This window comes from Phalangium opilio, unplaced genomic scaffold, assembly GCF_054372755.1.
Source record: "Phalangium opilio isolate 3A_F unplaced genomic scaffold, DU_Popi_V2 ptg000085l_1, whole genome shotgun sequence".
NCBI lineage: Eukaryota > Metazoa > Arthropoda > Arachnida > Opiliones > Phalangiidae > Phalangium > Phalangium opilio.
In genome coordinates, this window is record NW_028324190.1 from 1,197,812 (window position 1) to 1,219,788 (window position 21,977).

General features: G+C 37.1%; 2 protein-coding genes across 2 annotated transcripts; one reads left to right on the top strand and one right to left on the bottom strand.

Annotated features, from left to right (window-relative positions):
- Window positions 1-12,084: 12,084 nt before the first annotated feature.
- LOC149650635 (sterile alpha motif domain-containing protein 3-like) lies at window positions 12,085-12,918 on the bottom strand. The gene is made up of 4 exons (XM_089849118.1): window positions 12,721-12,918; window positions 12,489-12,657; window positions 12,212-12,417; window positions 12,085-12,117 (listed from the first exon to the last, which is right to left on the bottom strand). Exons 1-4 carry the CDS (start codon window positions 12,916-12,918, stop codon window positions 12,085-12,087), a joined length of 606 nt encoding a protein of 201 aa, XP_089705244.1.
- Window positions 12,919-15,202: 2,284 nt separating this feature from the next.
- LOC149650636 (uncharacterized) lies at window positions 15,203-17,344 on the top strand. Its single transcript, XM_089849119.1, has 3 exons — window positions 15,203-16,037; window positions 16,143-16,433; window positions 16,536-17,344. The coding sequence occupies exons 1-3, from the start codon at window positions 15,203-15,205 to the stop codon at window positions 17,342-17,344; spliced, it is 1,935 nt and encodes a 644-aa protein (XP_089705245.1).
- The last annotated feature ends 4,633 nt before the right edge of the window (window positions 17,345-21,977 follow it).

Genomic DNA, 21,977 nt, shown 5'->3' on the forward strand with positions numbered 1-21,977 from the left:
AAAATATAAATCTCAATTTATTTAACCTCATTTCGAGACATGCCTTTACCCGTGTCGGTTAGGAACCAATTACCCTTTTTAAATCTCTTGCGTAAAAGCGGTGTGAAACAAAGAAAACTTTTAATATCAAAGTGTACGCGACCCCAATTGGATTGTATAAGCGGTATTTGTTATAATTTGAAGAACGGAGGTATTCCATTGAATCGACATAAAAAGAAAAGACTTCAACGTTACAAAAACGTTATAAGGTATTTATCCAAGAGAGGTTTAAGCGACAAAAAGAGGCGACAGGTGTTAATTAAACAGGTAGGAGGATTCTGGCCGGCGTTGCTTTCAATGTTAATACCGACAATAGCTTCGGTCTTTACTAGATAATGAAAAACTGCGTTTTAGTACCAGCGGCTTTACTGACGGACAATCAAAAGGAAGTTAATAGTTTAGACAACGCCATTAAAGAGGTACTGAGAAAACCTGGTTCTGCCGAGGAAAAATTGAAGGAGTACCTTTTAACTCTTCAGAAATATTTATCTTTAAAGAGTTTAGCGGAGCCACCAAGCGTTACTATCTTGCCACCTACAACGAGTTCGTCTTTTCCAGCACCCGGAGTGTCGAGTAAAATACAGCCTCTAAGTCCTTGTCTTGGATTCCTCCATCGTGGCCAACCCCTATCCAGAATATACCTATTAATATCTCTACCCCCTCCCAAATTGTCCCTACTAATGTCGCTACCCCTCCCCAAAGTATCCCTTTTAATATCTCCTCGAGTCTGACTACCCCACAGCCTATAATGAGTAGTACAGCAATGGGTCAAACACCGGCGATATCGTTTACTACGCCAGCGTCACTCTCTCGAACGACCAGTATGCCAATTTTAACACCCATGGGACCCGTGGTACCGAAACAGTCCGGGACGTCTCAAACGCCTAGTATACCAGTTTTAACACCCATGGTACCGAATCAGCCCGTGGCGTCTCAACAGGCCTTATCAACGAAGGGCGCTTCTGGTTCAAAGTTCCGGAAACTTAACCCTAACGATGAGACTTCGCCGAAAAAAAGACTCGCGAAAATTCCATCTTCGAAATCAAAACCGTACCCTACACAAGCCAAAATAAAAAAGATCGCGAAGCTAGCTTGAAAGAGCTTCAAAAGCCCGAATCTAAGATCGAATGGGTAACTTATAGAAAGGCAAAAAAATAACCTTAATAATGATTATTACATTTTATATAAAAGCATCTAACTCATTATATTGAAAAACACGTATCTGATTATATAAAAGCATGTATTTGAGTATATGAAAAATCATGTATCTGATTATATATAAAAGCAGGATAATTACAATTTATATAAAAATAATAATCGAATAATAAATATTTTTATTCTCGCATTCAATACAAATGTATCTGATTATTAAACATTACTACTTTAATATTTTATTGATTACATTTTTCATATCTATGTCTTAACAAGTGCAGGCAGATATTCCATAAAGATATGGCGTCGTTAATCTCCGTTTTATTTTCGTACATTTTCAGAACTCTTTGAAACGAATTTCCCAGACATCTTTGAATAAGGAAGAATATACAATGAGGTCCGCAACAAAGGGAGAACATATCTTGAATTAATTTATCGTTATAGATCCATCTGGACGCGTATTTGGCCAGGTTAGTTTTATACGTATCCGGGCTCTGCCCGTAGCTGCACAAAAAATTACCTTCATTGTTTTCAACGTAAATGGCTACCCAATGAAGTCCAGGATCCTCGGCTCTCTCCGAGTTCAGAACAAAACAAAATTTCTTCTTTTTAGGTTTCCTGGGAAGCATGTCTCTAGGAAAAGTACCTAGGTAGTAGGGTTTTGTCCTCTGGTCGCACGATAATATTTGATTTATTTGTAACGTATTCATATCACTTTAGATAGTTCGTATTCGTAAAACGTTCCTTTAATTATCTCGTTATTTTTGTCTTTAACTACGTATACTGGAGGATTACGGTATAAAACCTTATCAATAATAAAGATCTCTTTTGTAAAGTAGCCTTTATATCCCTTTGAAAAGGTTTTTTCAAATTTACTCAACCTTACTAAATCACCTTCTTTTAGCTTTGGTTTTGTCCCAGGTTTAATGGTACCGAAAAGACGGTACCACACCTTATGCTCATTTTGTTGATTAACATTGACTGGCGCGATACCCGTTGAGCGGTGTATCGAGTGATTGTAAGCCTTAACTATTTTTGGTAACGCACTCAGATAGCTACGAGTATCAGCGCTAGTCATGAATTTGTGTATTTTCTCTTGAACCGTTCTGTTAAATCTCTCGCAGATCGCAATTTTTTTATTCCCGTAAGCTACGTAGTGGTGAATACCTTTCTCTTTAAAATATTGCTGAACTGGTTTAGCTAAAAATTCAGAGCCAGCGTCCGTATTTATATTCGTGGGTACAACATCTTTATGTATTATTTTGAAAGCTCTTATAACTTCCGCGGAAGTCTTGTTTTTAATAGGTATAACGTAGGCGTATTTACTCAAAACATCTACATTACTTAACAAATATTTCATACCCTTGTTGTATCTGGAAAGTTTATCTAAAACTATTAAATCAGCCTGATGAGTCTCATCCATAGATGTCACTGTAATTTTGTTGCGAGGAAACTTTAATCGACGATAACGATGAATAGTATAGGTGGGTTGTTTTAATAGAAAACTCTCAACTTCTTTCCTCGAAGACTGAGGAACTCCTTTCATTAATTTATCCAATCCGGAAAATGAGGAGGGATTTTCGGGGTCGTAGTACGCGTTTGAGAGAGACATTTTTTCTAAACAAGATCGAAAATGATATCTGATAATATAACGTAGTTGTAGGGTATTATATAAGAGGGAGAGATACAATTTTCTGGAATATTTTCTAAATAGGGAAAAAAAATTGATATATAACGTAGGTATAGGAAACGCAACAATAAGAGTAATTTATATTTTATTCGGTTACTTAAAAATTAACAATACATTGTTTTTAGACCGACAACATTTCCAAGAATATATTTTAAATAGATACGTCATTAAACACTGGATCATTTAGGACATTAGCTTCGGTAGTGGTTGTTCTCTGGCGAATATCTCCTGGTCCCTTGGCACCGTTTATCGAGTAATTTCCATATTAAATTCATTTTGCTCTTCTCCGAGGTAACGCATTCCAACGATTTCAAATCCTCTCGGAATATTTTCAGACGCCTTAGAGTAATCCATGACCCAATACACTCGAGATAAGAGTGATATCTATTTTTTAACCGTACATTAGTTCAGTTTTTAGACCGACAAAGTTTCCGAGAATATCGTTAAATAAAATTGAGACGTCGTCTTCGTAATCTCCGCATTCCTCGACAAAGGATCTTCTTCATTATTTCTCTGGCCTCTTCTTTTCGCTTTAATTCGCTACCAATGACATTTTTCAAGTTCATTAACCTTAACCAACTGTCCTTATTTAATGAAAATCCTTTCGATGTTGAGAATAGAATATTATATCTATTATTCGACCCTCTAATATATTGACGAATGTCAACTATTTTTCCTCTCTGACAGACGAAGCATTCCAGTTTAACTCTCTGAGTACCGTCAACTAACCAAGTCAGAAATCGTCCCGTTATTCCGTTAAAGAAAGCGTCAATATCCGCTTCAAAAGTCCATATACTATTCCAAATACAACTGTCGAAAGACGCTTCAGTTTTAGTATCGAGTCGTTTGACATTGAAGACGGGAAGAATTCCGCTTCCAACGTAAATGTTTTGTTTCTCCGATAGGTAGTGTACTTGATTCATCTCTAACCGGTTATGAGAGAATGCTTCTTAAATCAGAGGTTATATAGAGCCTTTTTACTCGGGATTAAATAACACCGAGCGATCCCTAGTTATCATGATAGAATTTTCGAATTCGGAATAAATTATGCACGTGACATTGTGTGGTAAATTGTTTTTAAATTTCATATTGATACGTAAATTTCCTTGTCGGGGCAAAGAAAGATGACTAGCCCCCGCATTTTCATCCGGGCTTAAATCTAGGCAATACAAAGCGTAACCTTTTTTGTACTCTTCGTACGTGATAAAATTTCCCTTGTTTTTTCTGTATGTGTTTAGAGAGGTGAATAACGACATATACTCTCGAGTGTATAGATTGTTTTCGTAATCAGGCGTAAAGGCTTCCGAAGGATAGGTATCGGTACCGACGTTGACGGATAGGTAATTAAGATCAAAAGTTTCAAAATTAAAGGGATTTAAAGAATGATTACCATTAAAGGCCGAGGTTCGAACTAGACCTATGATTACTCTTTGAGGTATTTTACCTAAGAAGACGTTTTCTCGATTAACGTCGTTCATTCCAGCTGGAATTGAAAAGGTTTTCACGACTGTTTGAATCAAAGGATAGATGGCGCTGGTTTGCTCTAATACCGTAGCGTGGGCTAACATTATTTCGGGATTTATTTTTAGTCTTTTAACGTACAATGAGGCATTATCGATAACCACTTTATATTTCTTATCAGCGGCTTCTTTCGATATTACGCAAAACTCTGGTTGGATCGAATAAGCCTAAATCTAACGTCTACATTATTCAATAGGAAACGATTTAAACGACAAATATCAACGTGTAACGGGGCGTATAAATCTATCGTACTCGATACCTTGGCTCTCTCGGCTCTTCTTAATATCCCATTGGTAGTAAGATTATTATTGGCTGCCACCCAGGCGTATTCGGGATCGATCGGATTATCCTTATAATATAAGCCTAGATTTAGTTGGCTTTCTTTAGCATCTATACCGTAGTTTAATAAATTCTCGAGATAAGCGATATAAGGGGCTCCTTGGTTAGGGGACTGAACGCTCGTGTTTCCTAAAAAGACGTCTATTTGGGAAAAGAGGACGGCGTGTAAAAGATTAACCGGAGCTACTTTTTTTTCAGCCGCTGGTACGTCGGTGCCGTCCAAATGAAGCACCCTGACCTTCAGCCTTAACCTAGTTTTAGAAACGTCGATATAATGTTCGCTCGTGCCAGGGACAAAAAAATCCAAAGGTCCACTATCCGTTACGGAGCTTAAAGGTTGATAACTTTCGTCGCTACTAGTTATAATGTTAGTGTTCAAAGGGGGTGTCGCGAAAAGGTCTAATTCCCTCATCATGCCTTCGAATTGAGCCATCTTGTTTTACGATAAAAAATCGGCCTTTGATCTACTTTTCTTCTTTCGTATCTTCTGACGTTTCCGTCGAATACCAGACCCGTACTGAGAATTAGCCAGACTATCACCCGCTTTATGAATTAAATTTGAGCCCGCTATTTTTAGATTCCTTTTGAACGCTCTCTTGGGTTCTTCTCCAGCGCTTAAATCTTGAATAAACCTTCCACCAAGTCCTAAAGCTTCTTTACCCACGCTCTTAGCTATCGGTTTCGCTAGAGGAGTTAACATTCTCATCAAAGCTCTAAAAATGCCTCCTAAACCAAATCCTTTCTGCACTAATACACCTGGTGGAGATCCAAGGAACTGTCCCTGATAATAGGAAACGTACCTATTAGGTCGAGACATGTCGTCTAAAGTGAATTTTGATAATGATGCGATCCGATATAAAGGATATAGGAGCGTCGGCTTCGTCTCTAATGTCAATTTTGATAGTTTCAATTTCGTTGGATCTTATAGGATAATAGTCTATAGTATCGTATGTGATAATTTTCTCCGACGTATCGTTTTTGGTGGGAATGACGCGTAGAAGAGGTTTGAAACCAGAGCCTATAAACTGGGGGTATATCAGATCAGTGTAAACGTATAAATATTGACTGACTAAATCCGGTTTGAAGTTGGCGTTTGCAGACCCTAATAGACGATTAGTTTGGTCACCGAATCCTAACATAGAACCTAATTTGTTACGAATGCCTCTAAAAAGAACGGTGCATTCCTTATCAGTCATTATTCGAACGGTACCGTTATCGTTTAACGAGAAATTAAACCGAGATTGATGAGCTTCGGGTATCGCTCTATTCATAGCTTCCAATAGGGCGTCGACACTATAGGGTCCCTCAGGAATCTTTACCGTTACCATACGATTTTGAAGTTTTAAAGTTTTTTTCAATCTTATCTCGATATAATTATTGGTGTAGTTTATCGTAATATTTCTAGCTTGTTGAGACAATGGAATGGGACAAATGTATTCCCCAGTAATGTACTCGTCCGTTTCGAATCCTAAAACCTGAGCCAGAGGGCCAGGAGCTAGCCTGGCCTGGTGACCGGCATCGACTGATAATTTAACTCTCTTGATAGGAGGCCCAGTCGGGACTGACATATCTATAACCTGTATTTTCACGGGAAAATTCTGTTTTTCAAGCTGAACGGTTAAGTCACGCACCAGTTTATTCTGCATTGAAAAAAATACGGCGTTTCCATTTTTATCTTTCGAACCTTCGTACTTTTGCGGTATTAACTCTACTCTTCTAATGTCCCAGCCATCATTCGTTAAATATCGTTCAGGTACCTGTATTTCGAAAGAGTTACAGGTATTGTCTATTACGGTTGAAATTATCGGTGTTAATATTTCCGATAAACCAATTTCCCATTCGTTTGAAAGAATAATTGGTTTACCTAATTTGACCGTGAAAGACGATTGTGAATTATCGGGATATTCATCAGTTTTATCACTTAACAGAGTAACGAAAAAAGAATTGACCGACATAATTGATATTTTATTTAAAAATGAATGAGGATTTACACGTTATCCAGTTTTATTTAGAAATAAAAGATTGAACTCGATGTGATGGTTAGAGCGGGGTTCGATCTCGCGATCTATTGATTGGCGAACAAACGCGCTAACCACTACACCGAGAGCAACCTTAATCGCTTAATACGTTTTAAAGAAGATTACATTAACATATACTTGGAAATAAAACGGGTAAATGTTCATGATAAAAACTATCGGGAGTACCGAATTTACTCATTTGTTCCTGTATGTATTTTATAAAGTCATTTCCGTAAAATTCAGCTTTTTCTTCTAAACACAATGGCGCCGGTGAATCCGTTTCCGGGGCTTTGGCTCTTGGTTGATTTATACCGCGACCCAATCGGGTAAATAAAAGTCCATCATCTAATTCCTCCAAAATAATGGTACTTCTAGGTAATATGAATCGTTTCAAAATTTCCACCTGATTCTGATACTCGATATCTTTTTCTTGAGGCTCTCTATCTTTAAACATCGGGCATTTCTTCGTAACACGAGCGATTTTCCCATTTTCAGATACTCGGTGTTCGAAACATATTGTATACATAGCGCATTGATCTAATAGATACGCGACCATATATTGGAAATCCTCGCGCCCTTTGAATCGTTGATACGTCACTATATAACGCATTTTGTAAGATCTCCCTCGGAAGTCACTGCTCTCTTCAAGGCGTTCGTCGAATAACCGAGATAAAGAGAGATCGCTCTCTTATCAAACAAACTCTTATTTAAGTCTGGCGATTACGTCACGACTAAAGACAAGTACAGACACGTCCAAAAACCGTTTAACCATATAGAGGGGAACTTTTTAAAATTATTTCCAAATCTTTTTGGATTCATTATCGCAGAATTTAATCAGTACATTGTTTTTAACATTTTATTTCAAAATTTGATTGGTTTTTTACACCATTGACATATTCGTTTGTTTATATATATGTCAGGAAATAGTGAATATGGTAAAATCAAAGGATAGAGACCAAAAAGCGCAACTACTGGGTTCATCGTCAACATTCCCAAAATAATTCCTACAGGTACAGTTATAGGAAGTAGAATAATATATGTTCCAGCTATAAAAGAATATTTGATTCCAACCTGTATAACCCTGAATATACAACATCTATTATTACAATATTCTTTAGTCTTGGATTTGTTTGCACTTGAAACGTATTTCTCCGTTACTGACACATCTCTCCCAGACTCGTCGTTAGAACAATTTATAGGTATGTTACATGTTGAAAACCCTTTAACAAGTGGACATTCCGGGGAATATTTTCGATGCTCCTCATTCTCCATTAGAAGTCACTGCTCTCTTCAAGGCGAATAACCGAGATAAAGAGAGTAATGTCTTATCAGACAAACTCTATCTGGCGATTACGTCACGACTAAAGACGTTCACGACCTTAACCAATTAACAAAGACCTAATCAATTGGCGACCCCCACTCTCGACCAATAAACGAACTCAGAGAAACCCCCCCGGATAAAAAACCGGTGTTCCCCCATTCTAAACTCACGCGAGTATACACGCGCGAGTCTAGCGCGCTAGAAGGCTGGCGACTCAATTAAATGACCTAATTTCAACTCCATATTTTAGGTGGTTCACTACTGACGTGGATGGTTCTGGTACCTGGTTTACGGGTTTTGTTGGTGTAGGCGAGGGCGATGATGTCCAAGAGACTTGACCGCTACTGAAGGACGATTTGGAAGCATTTAAGAACGTTTGAAACTATCGCGATAATCCGGCGCATTTGAAACAAATCTTTGTCGTTGTGCCGTTGATTGCAAATGGTAATAAGTCCTTAGTGAAACGGAGAAAACGCGCGAAACTAGCAACAGCGCGAGTAGCTATACGTCTACTTATAGTATTGTTAACCTTCCGGTTACACGCGTAGCATTTGTTCTGAGCATAGACATACGTTTTGTGATGAAGGAAGCTCGTAAGATCATTCGTACAAGCTAAAATCTAAATACTTAGCCATGTATATAAATCTATCTAGGGGAATGTGATTGGGTGGGGTTTATTGGTTAGATTGGTGAGCACTAACAAAGTAGACTTTACATTTGTTCAACAAGAATAAAAAAAACATGCTTTATTCCCTGTTTTATCAATGACCTTACGATTTATTGTCGAAAACATAAACATCGCTTTTAGATTAAATCTAAAAGCGATCTATAAAAAGTGCAGTCGTTTACGTTTCTAGATGACCTTTATGTTTTTTAGATTATAGCTTGTACGAATGATCTTACGAGCTTCCTTCATCACAAAACGTATGTCTATGCTCAGAACAAATGCTACGCGTGTAACCGGAAGGTTAACAATACTATAAGTAGACGTATAGCTACTCGCGCTGTTGCTAGTTTCGCGCGTTTTCTCCGTTTCACTAAGGACTTATTACCATTTGCAATTAACGGCACAACGACAAAGATTTGTTTCAAATGCGCCGGATTATCGCGATAGTTTCAAACGTTCTTAAATGCTTCCAAATCGTCCTACAGTAGCGGTCAAGTCTCTTGGAAATCATCGCCCTCGCCTACACCAACAAAACCCGTAAATCAGGTACCAGAACCATCCACGTCACGAGTACCAGCACCATCCGCGTCACAAGTACCAGAACCATCCGCTTCACAAGTACCAGAACCATCCACGTAATAATTACCAGAATCATTCGCTTCACATGTACCAGAACCATCCACGTCACGAGTGCCAGAACCATCCACGTCACGAGTGCCAGCACCATCCGCGTCACGAGTACCAGCACCATTTGCGTCACGAGTACCAGCACCATACGCGTCACAAACACCAGAACCATCCGCTTCACAAGTACCAGAACCATCCACGTCACAAGTACCGGAATTATTCGCTTCACAAGTACCAGAACCATCCGCGTCACGAGTTCCAAAACCATCCGCGTCACGAGTACCAAAACCATCCGCGTCACGAGTACCAAAACCATCCGCGTCACGAGTACCAAAACCATCCGCGTCACGAGTACCAAAACCATCCGCGTCACGAGTACCAAAACCATCCGCGTCACGAGTACCAAAACCATCCGCGTCACGAGTACCAAAACCATCCGCGTCACGAGTACCAAAACCATCCGCGTCACGAGTACCAAAACCATCCGCGTCACGAGTACCAAAACCATCCGCGTCACGAGTACCAGAACCATCCGCTTTACAAGTACCAGAACCATTCGCTTCACAAGCACCAGAACCATTCGCTTCACAAGCACCAGAACCATTCGCTTCACAAGCACCAGAACCATTCGCTTCACAAGTACCAGAACCATTCACGTCGCAAGTACCAGACGTATCACCTTTACTAGTACCAATCCAACCAACATCACAAGTACGAAGGCAGGCGGGTTTTGAAGAAGCAGTACCAACGATGTCACAAGAACAGCCGGTTTCGCAAGTAACACGTAGTCATACACCATTACCATAAACCAAAGTTTTATCAGGCCACATTCAAAGACTTGCTTCATTTGCGGCGCCAGTGCACGCACCAGTATAAAAGCCGGAGATCGGTTAAAGATACTTGTGGAAAGGGCAATCTTTATTCACCAGGACAACCGCATGTGCTCCACGCATCTTGTTGACGGGGAGTTGCCCATTGAAATAATTAATAGTATTCACTGCACCAGTAGATCAAGTCTCATGACATCCAGGGACATCAACCACCTGTTTACGAGTAAAGTTGCATTTTAACCAACGAGAGCTGGTATTTAATTGACAGACGTCCTTGGACCCGAAAGCCCGGTTTTTAAGGAGACAATTGAAGGAAAAGGACCAACTCTTGTATATGAACGAAATCGGCAAAGCCATCGACAGAGTGCATGACGCTAAACACTGGGCATTTTTCATCATCAAAAGCTCTTTACTCTTGGTAGATACGGTCTTCCTCAGTCTGACCGAAACCGACAGGGTCCATGAGGGACCACCCATCTTCACGGCCAACTTTGGATTCCTACACTCGCCCGACATATCCCCCGCTTGCAAGGATTACATTAACCGGAAGTAAGCGAAAATTGCATCGTCAGTAACAGCTAGGTTTCCTCTAATAGCATTGGCGTACAGATTAATCAAAATGCAAGAAATAAAATGGATTGAAATTGAGACAAAAGAGATGCAGTGCAAATTGGACCAATACACTTTTCGTCCAACTTTGGAGCAAGACGCGGAATCTGTTCTGAGTTTTGTCGAGGCAAAATCAACATTTGCCCTCCTGATCATCGGATACGTCCCCTCGGTCACTTATTTCACCGTTCACGCAATATTCGCGTTCAGAAACGAACATCAAAAACGTTCTCAAGTCCGCCGTTCAAGAAGACGACAATTTTGAAACTTTGAAACCATTTAAATTGGTCAGCTCTTTAGGGTCCACCTTTGAGAAACGGTAGCCGTCTCCTTTTGGGTATTTACAAAGAGAGATGCACCGACACCAAACCAAACTCTGCTTCAATTTTAACACTATAGCTTCAATAAATTATGTATTCGTGTAAAACCAAGAATTTAAATCAAAATTAACTATCATTAATGAATATAAAAGTCTGTCATCAAATACACTATGAAAAATAAGGGTCTGGTTTTAAACCAAAGAGGGTTTGGTCAGATTTGTCAGAAAATCAATCCATCAGTGGTTTAGTTTTAGATCCTTCTGGGTTTGATTTTCCTAATTTTGAAACCGTAAATGGTTTAATTCAGGAACATATTTGGTATGTTAATTTTTCAATACAGGTTTCATATTCGACCCACTATGGTATATTTTTAAACCCTTCATTGGTTTATAATCAGAATGCAAACGGTTAATTTTCCAACCATTTAGGGAATGAAACTCATCCCAATATGATTTTATATTGAACCCTTTAGGGTTTTATAACAGAACATTCTTCAACCCCAGTAGGTTTCCTTTTTTCCCTTGGCGTTCTCGAATTAGCCACTTTAAGGTCTAAAGCCTGTACTTAAACGGTTTGAACTCCTTCCAAATTGAGTTTTGAATTACACCTTTTATGGTTGAATTTCAGCACCAATACGGAATTTCGTCAATACTTCGCACACCATATTTGTCACTCATATGGTATATTTTTAAACTTTAGAGAGTATTTTATTGACCGCAAAAGTCCTTGTATTAAACCCTTCAAAGGTGTTTAACTAAACTATTATGGGATTTATTTTTGACCCAAGTAGGACAATACCCCTTTTCAAAAATCTTCGATATCAACCCTCTCCCCACTTTAACCAGAAAGCTTAAACAAAATATTTATGAAATTTCGATTTAGTAGATAATTAATACATCGCGTGAAATTTTTACAAAGAAGTTTATTTTTTAAATGAGTTTACGAGTTTGTTCACCTGCGCCGGGCAATGGGTGAAGTTTCATTCTAAAAATAATGATTCTATGAAACAGAAAGTTTTAAAAAGTTCAGATGGATATTCCACGTTAAATATCCAGTAACTGGCGACGAGAATAGTTACTGCATTTGCAAATTCGCACGCCTCAGTCACTTTGTTACGATCGATGTACAGTTCATAATTTGACTCGGATAATATTTTATTTCCGGAGTAAATCAAAACTGGCACCTTTGGAAATCTGGTAGGGTCGCCGCTCGGGAAAAACAGTTTTTCGTGGTTTTCTTTAAACCTGCCTGGTATAAGGAGTATTGAAAGAGATCTCTTCAAACCTAGCAAGTGATGCAATATCGTTATTATTATTAATAAGAAATTCAAGTACTTAAAAGAAACTGAAAATTACTTTGCATTTTTTCGGGATTCTCTTCTTTTTTTAGTTCGGACAAGATTTCAGCTTTTAAATTAACTCCTTTCTTCGTCAAAACCCAAAGTTTTTCGGAATATTTCATTAACAGTTCATCCAGTTTTTTATGAATATTAATTTTAGTTATTCGTTCGAATTCCAATGACAACTTTAAAAAATGCCCCATATTATTCATGTTTCAGTTGATTCCAATATATATTTAAATTATTACTTGTCGGGCGTCTGAAAGCGCTGGATATGCTTCCAAAACTTTATCAACCGCTTCCACTTTCAAATAGTGTCTCCTATCAGAAAATGTTTTGTCCATTTTTGTATCAACAACCTCCCAGTCGATTTCCGTTCTATTTAATTCATTGATCATCATCAATTTATGAGCGGCAATACTGTCCTCATCCTCGAAGCAATCCATATCGTTTAACTTCAAATGAAATATATAATTTAATATCTATTGCAGAGGATATTTATAAAAAAAGCTAATTTTAGAAATTTCTGAAGCTAGTAGTTTTATTCTTGATGTTTATAATATTTTCAAATTAAACGAATCAATCAATAGAACACAAGCGTCAAATAATGCATTAGTAGTACCTCAACTCTTTCCACATTTATGATAGTATCAATATTTGAACCAGAAATGTTTTGCTTAACATTTTTATATGAATCTTTTCCATATTTTTTTCTGTGATCGTCCACAATCTTAAAGTTTGTCAGATTTTGTCGAAAATTTTTAAATTTTGACCGCAACATGTGGTACCATATTTCCTGTTAAGCAACATCACAACCATTATTATACTAAGATAATGAAATTAAGGGAAAAATTAGGCTTATTTTTGAAGCTATAATTGAAATAGTAGTGTGCATTTATCTGTTTGAAATACAAACAATTGAATTTTTCAAATTCTAACCTTCATAAAATCCATAAAGATACGTACATGACCTTCTCCTGGTTGCGTTTTCAAGTGTGGGTATTTCATTACCAATTTTTCTGCAACTACTTTATGATGTGGATACCTATAAGGGTTATTTAAAATCAGTTTAGATGTTCATCGAACCAAATATTTGTATCTTTCTCTATCTGTTCAGAATTATAAGATCAGTTACAGAGCAAAGCTGTTTTGGTGATTTTAATAAAGAGAGGATTGAGGGTTACTTAAGGTTCACGCGTAATCATTTTAATACCGTGAAATGTAGCGCATCTAGGGCTGTTTTACGTTGTAGTTTATTTGAGTTTTTTTAAATTAATACGGTTTCATTTAACTTATACTTATTGCAAAGATAGTAGAATGTTTTGCAATTTAAATGTTATCGATAGCTGGAGTGTTAAAAACGTTGGGGCTCTAATCTGGCGGGGTCATCTTGTAATATTTGCAGCTGGCTGACATCTCTATTGGAACGTCCATTTATGTAACTTTGACAAAACTAGTCTAAAAATGGGGGTGGGTTGGGAGGTGACCTCGTAAATGCCGTGTAGTAGAATTCAACCTTAGAAGGTGTAATATTTGGCACAGAAAAGGTTAAACTACATTTAAGGGTGTATCACAGGCAGTACCATGGATAAAGGATGCGCATTCTCTATCCATAGCAGTACCGTACACTAGCCTTGTTTCATCGAGGCGAAGGGCCGCATTCGCGTTTGCGTGCTGTGAGTGATAAGAAGTTTTAAGACCAAGCCACACAACCATGAGACTAGTGGTGTGTTTGTAGTCACCGTTGACCGGAAATTTTGCATGTGCTACCCTTACTTTATAAACTAATAAGTCACGAAAGTATGCCTGGTCTGCGTATTTTACGTATTGAATATAAAATATTTTACCTTTAAAATATTTTTCACTTTCGTTTTGTTTTTTAAAATGCTATTTGGTTCCAAGTCTACATAGTCTTCAAAATCTTCGTCATAGACCTAGTAATTTTCAAAAGATTGAAGACATTATAGACAGACCGTATTCCCGCCTTTAATGCAATAATTATTGCATAAATTCCAAAGTAACGTTACCTGATATATTATGTCAGGTCCTACAAAGTCTCGCAACGTTACATCGCTTTTCAGATGAGCCAAAAATGATGAAAACGTCTCGTCTTCAATTCGTATTTTCTTCTTTTGTTCGCCGAAGCACAATAATAACATAATTCCGTTTGAATCCATACTGAAACAGTTGAGCCCAACTTACGAAGACCGCAAACCCGAAATTCTGAAATTTTAATGCTAAGGTTTTCCGCCGAGATCGAAAAACTAACTAGTAAAAGGAAGGAGTTAAACTACTACCCCCGCTCTTTTCACGAATGAATCATTCCCTCGGCACTCAACAAAAATCTGCTCGAGTTTCTTCAGAGCCCTTGTGCCTGGGGCCATGTTGCGACCCATTATCTCTAGACCCCCCTGTTCCTAGAAAAGTGCGCTTTGACTAAATATCGCAGGATTAGTTGACTAGAAGAAAAACGTTTCACATGGAACTGTACATTCAGTGATGTCCTTGATTAGGAAAATCTTCACTGTCAAGTTAACGCGAACGCCTGTTTTTTTTTCTTTTTTTCGTTCGCGCTTGTGTCGAAAACTATCGATAAAATCTCTTTTATGCTTCTTTTACCTAAAAGCTAAGAAAATCGTTTATAGAACATGCATCATGTCGTCATCCAGTTTATATAGCTGTGTTAGATGTACTTTTTCCGCGAAAACCTTTGGTATTCTTTTAACTCATATGCTTAACAAGCCTTCTCATGATCGTAATTTCAGTATTATTTGCGGACTGGAAAATTGTGGAAGATCTTTCACTCAAATCAAATCGTATCATCGACGTGTTCGATATAAACATAAAAACATTGAACTTAATTCTACCAGAGCAACACTCGCTCCTCCCAGTGATTTTAAACAACCCGGAAATGCAAGTGTATCTGAAAATGAAGTTGAACATGATGAAGGGCTTGATGAAGATCTTGAAGAGAGGAATGAGAGATATTTAAAACCACCCGAAATTCGAGAAACGATATTGAAAATTATCCTTAAATATCGAGAAGCTCGTAATCTTCCTCGAACCGTTGTACAATCACTGGCTAATGATCTCTTAATGTTTTGCGAACAAATTCAATCTACAAATAGGGAGAATTTGCTAACTGTCATTCGCTTAAAAAATATAAACATAGAAGAAAACGAATTGTTTTCGAAAAACATAGAAGTTGTAGAGGCGTTCGAAAGCCTTAACTCGAACTACAAAATAAGTGATGTTTGCAAGTCAAAATATGGATTAATAGAACCTATTGAAATTACGTTTAAAGAATCGATTGACAAAAATAACAAGTGTCATTTTCATTACGTTCCTATTACTAAAGTCCTTCAAAAACTTTATTCTTCGGATTTGCAGATGCAAAAACATATAGATTTGTCAAAAATTCCAGATCAGTGCGTTGGACACTTTCTTCAGGGTGAAATTTCCAATACGATTTTTGAAAAGAATTCTAGTTTTTCGTTAAAAACCCTAGAATTACAAATATATTTAGACGACTTCGAAATAGTTAACCCTCTCGGATCAAAACGAGGTAAATTTAAAATAACGGGATGTTATTTTTCAGTTTTGAATTTAGACCCAAAATATAGATCAAAATTGAGTGACATAAATCTAGTGTTTTTGGCGAAATCGATAGACATTGAGAACTATGGTTGGCACGAAGTTTTAGAGCCGCTCATTTATGATTTAAATCAATTGGCCAGTGAAGGAATTTATGTAGAACGTCAAGGGGTCCATTTAACAGCTACAGTTTCAATTGTTTCTGGAGATAACTTAGGTCTTCACAAACTTGCCGGTTTTAACGCTCGTTTTAACTCAGGAAGGATATGCAGATTTTGCATGGTAACCAAAGAAAAGATTTCAACTAATTTAAAAGAGAACCAGTTACAGTTGCGAACATTGGACCGCCACAAATATCACCTAAGAGGTATAGCGAGAGATCCTAATGAAAAAACGTTGTATGGGGTTAGGTGTGAAAGCCCTCTCATGAAAATAAATGGATTCGACCTCACTCAATAATTACCGCCAGATCCAATGCATGATCTAAAAGAAGGAATTATGCCAAGAATTTTAAAACACATTCTAAACTATATATTGAGCAATTCAAATTTAACCCTAGAAAAGATTAACGAAATTATTAAAGCTTTCCGATTTGGAAAAACAGAGTCAAGCCGTCCAGAAACACAAATTAGAGCAGCAATAGTGGGAAAAGGGACTTTGAAAGGGTCCTCTAGTGAGATATTTTGTTTGTTCCGACTCCTCCAATTCATGTGTTTTGAATTTTTGCCAAAGGAACATGACTTGCATTGGGACGTTTATATTAAGCTGAGAGAAATTGTAGAATATATCTACGCGACTCATTTACACGTAAATATGATCCCAAAGTTACAAAACCTAATTGAAAGTTTTTTGAATTCTGTTAATTCCGTAATTGGTAGCGAAATGTTGACACCAAAATTTCACTACTTAGTTCATTATCCAAAAGCATATCTGAAATACGGGCCTCTGAAAACCATTTCCTGTAAGCGCTTCGAAAGCAAGCACAGTTACTTTAAGAAAATTGCTAGATCGTCTAATTACTGCGTAAATATAACAAAAACGTTGACTTCTCGACACCAGTATTTGCAGTGTTACAATATGTTAGACGAACAGCCAAATAGTTTGCAAAGCGCGGTGTCTGGAAAATTTATTTCAAAAGATTTATCGCCTACCCCTTTAAAACTCATTTTAAGTAATAATAATAATAATAATAATAATAATAAGCTTTATTTCGTGGATTTTCCCATTCAGGCTAGAGTCTGGTTTACAAGGGAGTCCAGTTTTAAATTACAATTTTAAGTTTTTGAGTTTTAAAATAATTAATTTCCATGTACAGTCAATATTAATTCGTGAGCTACGTTAATTTTAAGTTACAGATTTGTTATTCATCTATATACAATCATTGAAGTTTTCAAAATCTAAGTTTTAGTTTTAAAGTAGTTTATGAGTTCACGTTTAAATACAGAAATTGATATTGATTTCTTAATTGGTTCCGGCAAAGTGTTCCATAGTTTTACACCTCTGGATTTTATACTTTTTTGACTATACATATTCTTAGTGTTCTCGACATATAGATTTTGGACACTGCCTCTTGTAAAATGTTTCTTTGGACCATTAAGAGAATTATTGAAAATACTGCGAATGTACTCCGGAATCTCGTTTTTCATAATTTTATACATTAAGGTAAGAAGGTGAAGTTGATGCCTACTTGTGACGATATTCCTGACAAAATTTATTCATTGTCACACGCAACCTTTGAAAATGTATATTATGAAAATAATTGTTTCATGATATCTAAAATTGAACGAAATACCGTTAAATGCTTCTTTAAAATTAAGTACTTATTCTATTTTAATATGTCTCTGATAATGGCCGGCACTATATACGAAACTTTAAGCTTTAACCATCATTTGCATGCTTACGCAATCAAAGAAATAAATGATAAATGGGAAATCCTCATTGCGGGGGAGGAAAACAATACGAATTGTTAGACTCGTATGAAATTGATCAGAATTCTTATATCGCACTTAGGTCAAAACCTGTAAGCAGCTCAAAAGTCTAAAAGCCTTTTTATCAATTTTATGTATAATAGATGGAAAGTTTTATTATCCTTTTTAAGAGAGAAATCAACCTGATAAGTAGTTAGTTTAATTAATTCATTATCCGAATAATAGGTATATTGTATTTAAAATATATTCCACTAAAATGTAAGATTTCAAAACTTTGAAAATAAATTTTAAAATGTATATTTTTCCATCTAAAGTTTTCGTTAAGTATAACTAACCTATAATTCAAACTAAATCAAGGTTGAGGGGTTGGCAACCCCTTTGACATTGACATGCCATTTCCTGGATCTGCATGCTTTGGACAGAGGGATGGGATTTCCTAGAATCGCGACTAGTTTTAAACGTGCACTTAAGGAGTAGAAGGCAAGGCAGGTCAAAACGGGTTTTACAGAAATGAAAAGATAGAGCGCGACCTACACCTACACCCTTCCAAACCAAGTCTTACTTGGTTTTACTGTGTATTTATGAAGATATTTTGGGTCAAAGTAGTGCCATCTACTGAAAACACTATTGAAAACTGTTGTTTATTTTAAATTACAGATTACTATTGTATTATTATAAATTAAAAAAATTGCAAGTTTATAGTGTGAAATTGTTATGTATTTTGTTAATTGCTGAATTTGAAGCATCAAAACCTAGAACCGCCCCCTCTCGTAAATTTATTTAACTATCTACTACCAGCATGATGACCAATAACCAATAAAAGCATTTTCTCCGAAAAAAGCATGAGCGTTAACTAAGGAACGAAATAACTCTTTTAGAGAAATTTGTAAAATTATGATGCAATATGCATAAATAATTTTTAAACATAGTTTAGCTTTGATCTTCTAGTGCAAGCTGAAATTAAAAAAAATACCCTTAACAGTCTATATTTATACCATAATAACACCCATTAGGGTATTGTAAGTTTTTAAAACCATAAATGGAATGGCGTCAAAAACTACTAAACCATTATGGGTTGGTGGGAAAAGCAAATTCTTCGCTTAATCCCTTTATGTGCCGTAGTCAAACCCTTAATGGTATCTTCATATTTATTAAACCCTTTATAAAACATTATTTTTCACAGTGTACACTAAGCATACAACTCTTTATAGCCGAGTAGTTGGGACAAGTGACCTTTAAAAGTTCATTTTAAAAATGTACAAAATAGTTCTTCCAAAGCGACGATTATTTTTACCGAATTGTGCAGCTCTTGGTAGTACTACGAAGAGCTAGCAGAAGGAGGAGGTCACAAAAGGGGCCGATTCTAGTAAAAGTTAAAAACATTTTTTTTTGGTCTATAATACTCTAGTCTAAATAATCGAGAATAGGTCAAGTAATTTACGACAAAGCCAAAATATTGCAGCACTTGAATAACAATACTATAACACAATTGTTAACCCAGTAAATATTCATAGTCTTGCGCAGGGTAACTCCTTTAATAGTTAAAAAATCCATACCAACTCATGCCGACGTATAATTATCTCGCGTGAACTAGGCAACCTGTTTTTTCCCAATCTGGCATAGCCCACCTGATCTTGAGCTAACGATTGCGAACTTCTCGCCTATTCAATCGACAAAGAAGCCAGAACCTCCGCTTATCTCCGGGAAATTCAAACGTTTCGTAAATGGGAGAAAGTGGTATTTACGATGATTCTGGTGGTTCAACAGAATCAAATTACAGGGTATTATTTTAAAAGAAAAGCGTATCAAAGATTCAAAAGTAATTTTTATTGGAATCGAACTTTCCCTATAGCGCAAGAACGAGTGGGCTATGCGTGTAATGAAAATTCGCGTGCGTACAATATTCAATAACCGTCATATTGGCAAAGTCAATATTCTCGACCAAACCTACGCCGGAACCTGCGCAATAATGTGAACTGTAGTTAACAGCTTCACAATGCAGTGAAAAAGCTAATTGTAATCAATTTCCTCGGGAAAGTGTTTTACTTTAAATATGTTATAGCCAGGGATAGATTTAATTTTAGAAGTAGGAATGGAGTCAAGGTTTGTATTTACTTCAGTCCGACTCATAGCCGCCCAGTATAGAGTCCCTCCCTCCAACACGTAACGAAAAGTTGAAATTATCTTATTGGCTGGCTGACTTAAACTACGTTTTGATGACGTTGATGACAGTGACGGCGAAAAAATAAGTAATTCTTTTTTACCTCTGTCGCTATGACTTTGACGCGCGCCCACATTACTCTGTTCTCCATTCCTACTTCCAAAGATTTAATAATGACAATTATTAAATGAATGGCAATGAAAATATTTCAAGAACTCTTTCTAGTCGACCTCGTTTACGGAAATATTTAAACCCGAAAGTTGTGAATAGAATTGCTATCCAAATAAAATAATCCATAACGTTTCTTGACCACTTATTATGGCAAAAATCCATACTATCTCATGACCACGGGCGATTATCTCACGTGAACTAAACAAGCTTTCGTTTGTCCATTCGCAATTACGCGTAGCCCACTCGATCTGGCGCTATATAAGCTTTCACAAATTCGGATAATCACCTATAAAAAATATGTAGCCGAGTGAGAAACAAAGAGTGAAGGCAGTTTCCCCTGTCTTGTTTTGCGCGCAAACTAAAGGAAACCACATTCTTAAAACGGCCTAGTTCAAAGGTCACGAAAATTAATATTGGAGGTATGTTACTTAACGCAATGCCTTCGGTTCTACAGGCCCCACTACGCGAGATTGAGTAAGCTATGCGTAATTTAACGAGGAAAATTCGCAGTACATAAATACTTAATAACCGTCATGCATCGCGGGTGGAAAATTCAATAGTCTTGGTCAAAGATAGTCGGGAACCCGAGCAATAATGTGAAACGTTACAGCTTCACAATGCAGTGGCGATTGTAATCTTAATTGTAATCAATTTACTTGAGAAGGTAGGTGTATTTTTAACGAAATATTATCTAGATTTTGCTTCTTGGGTACTTAGTAGCCTTTCGTTTTCAATCAATACCCAATTTAGAAGAATATTGGAACGGTTCGAAGCCCTCATTAGTTTGGGAAAATGTCAGCCAATAACTCCACATTCTACTTGGGAGTTAATGAGGTGGGCCTAATGGTGAAGTGTACAAAATCGAATATATCGCTTTAAAATATAGTCTACGTATACACTCGAGAAACTAATCCCTCTTGCATTGTAAAATACTACAAATATTAACTCGAATAAACAAGATTAAACTTAAATCACCATTGTTGTAGTAATTTTAATTAGATTGCAAAAGTATTTTACTAATATTATGTTTAAAAGCCACGTAAACGTACAATGCGTTGCCATTTTTGTTTTCCAGGTTTTATTGCAATTCTTGCCAACCTACGGGAAATGCGTCAACTACGTTAAGGAGTCGGTCACTACGTTGTGTCACCGAGAGTAATTGTCTCCATGTAGTCAAGGAGGGCATTTGACACCGAAGTTTTTTCCGAAAACGTGAATTTCAATATTCACTCTGAACTTTAGGGGTGGGTCAAGTGCCCTCCTTGTATTGACACCGATAGAACCAGAAGTTAATGACTTCTTATCCAGGGAAGTATTGGACACTAAGGCTTTATATAGTATCCATCCCTGCTAGTCAAAATTGCCTATGGCGATCGTAAAAGAGGGTCGAAAGTTTCCTCCCCACTAGGAAAACTATCTAATCTACTGAAAAAAATGCCACGCCGAGATGCTGTGGCACTCAAGCTGTGGGGCGTGTTCAAAACTTCTTCAGCGCCAATCGTTGAAAAGCCGTCTGTCTAGAACTCTATGGAAAATCCATTACAATCCGTGGGCCTAGGACCCCACACTAGTTTGACCGGAATTTCTAGCAAACTCTATTAACAGCTGTTCTTGTCACCGTTTCTGATTCGTTACCTCAACCAAGGTGTGT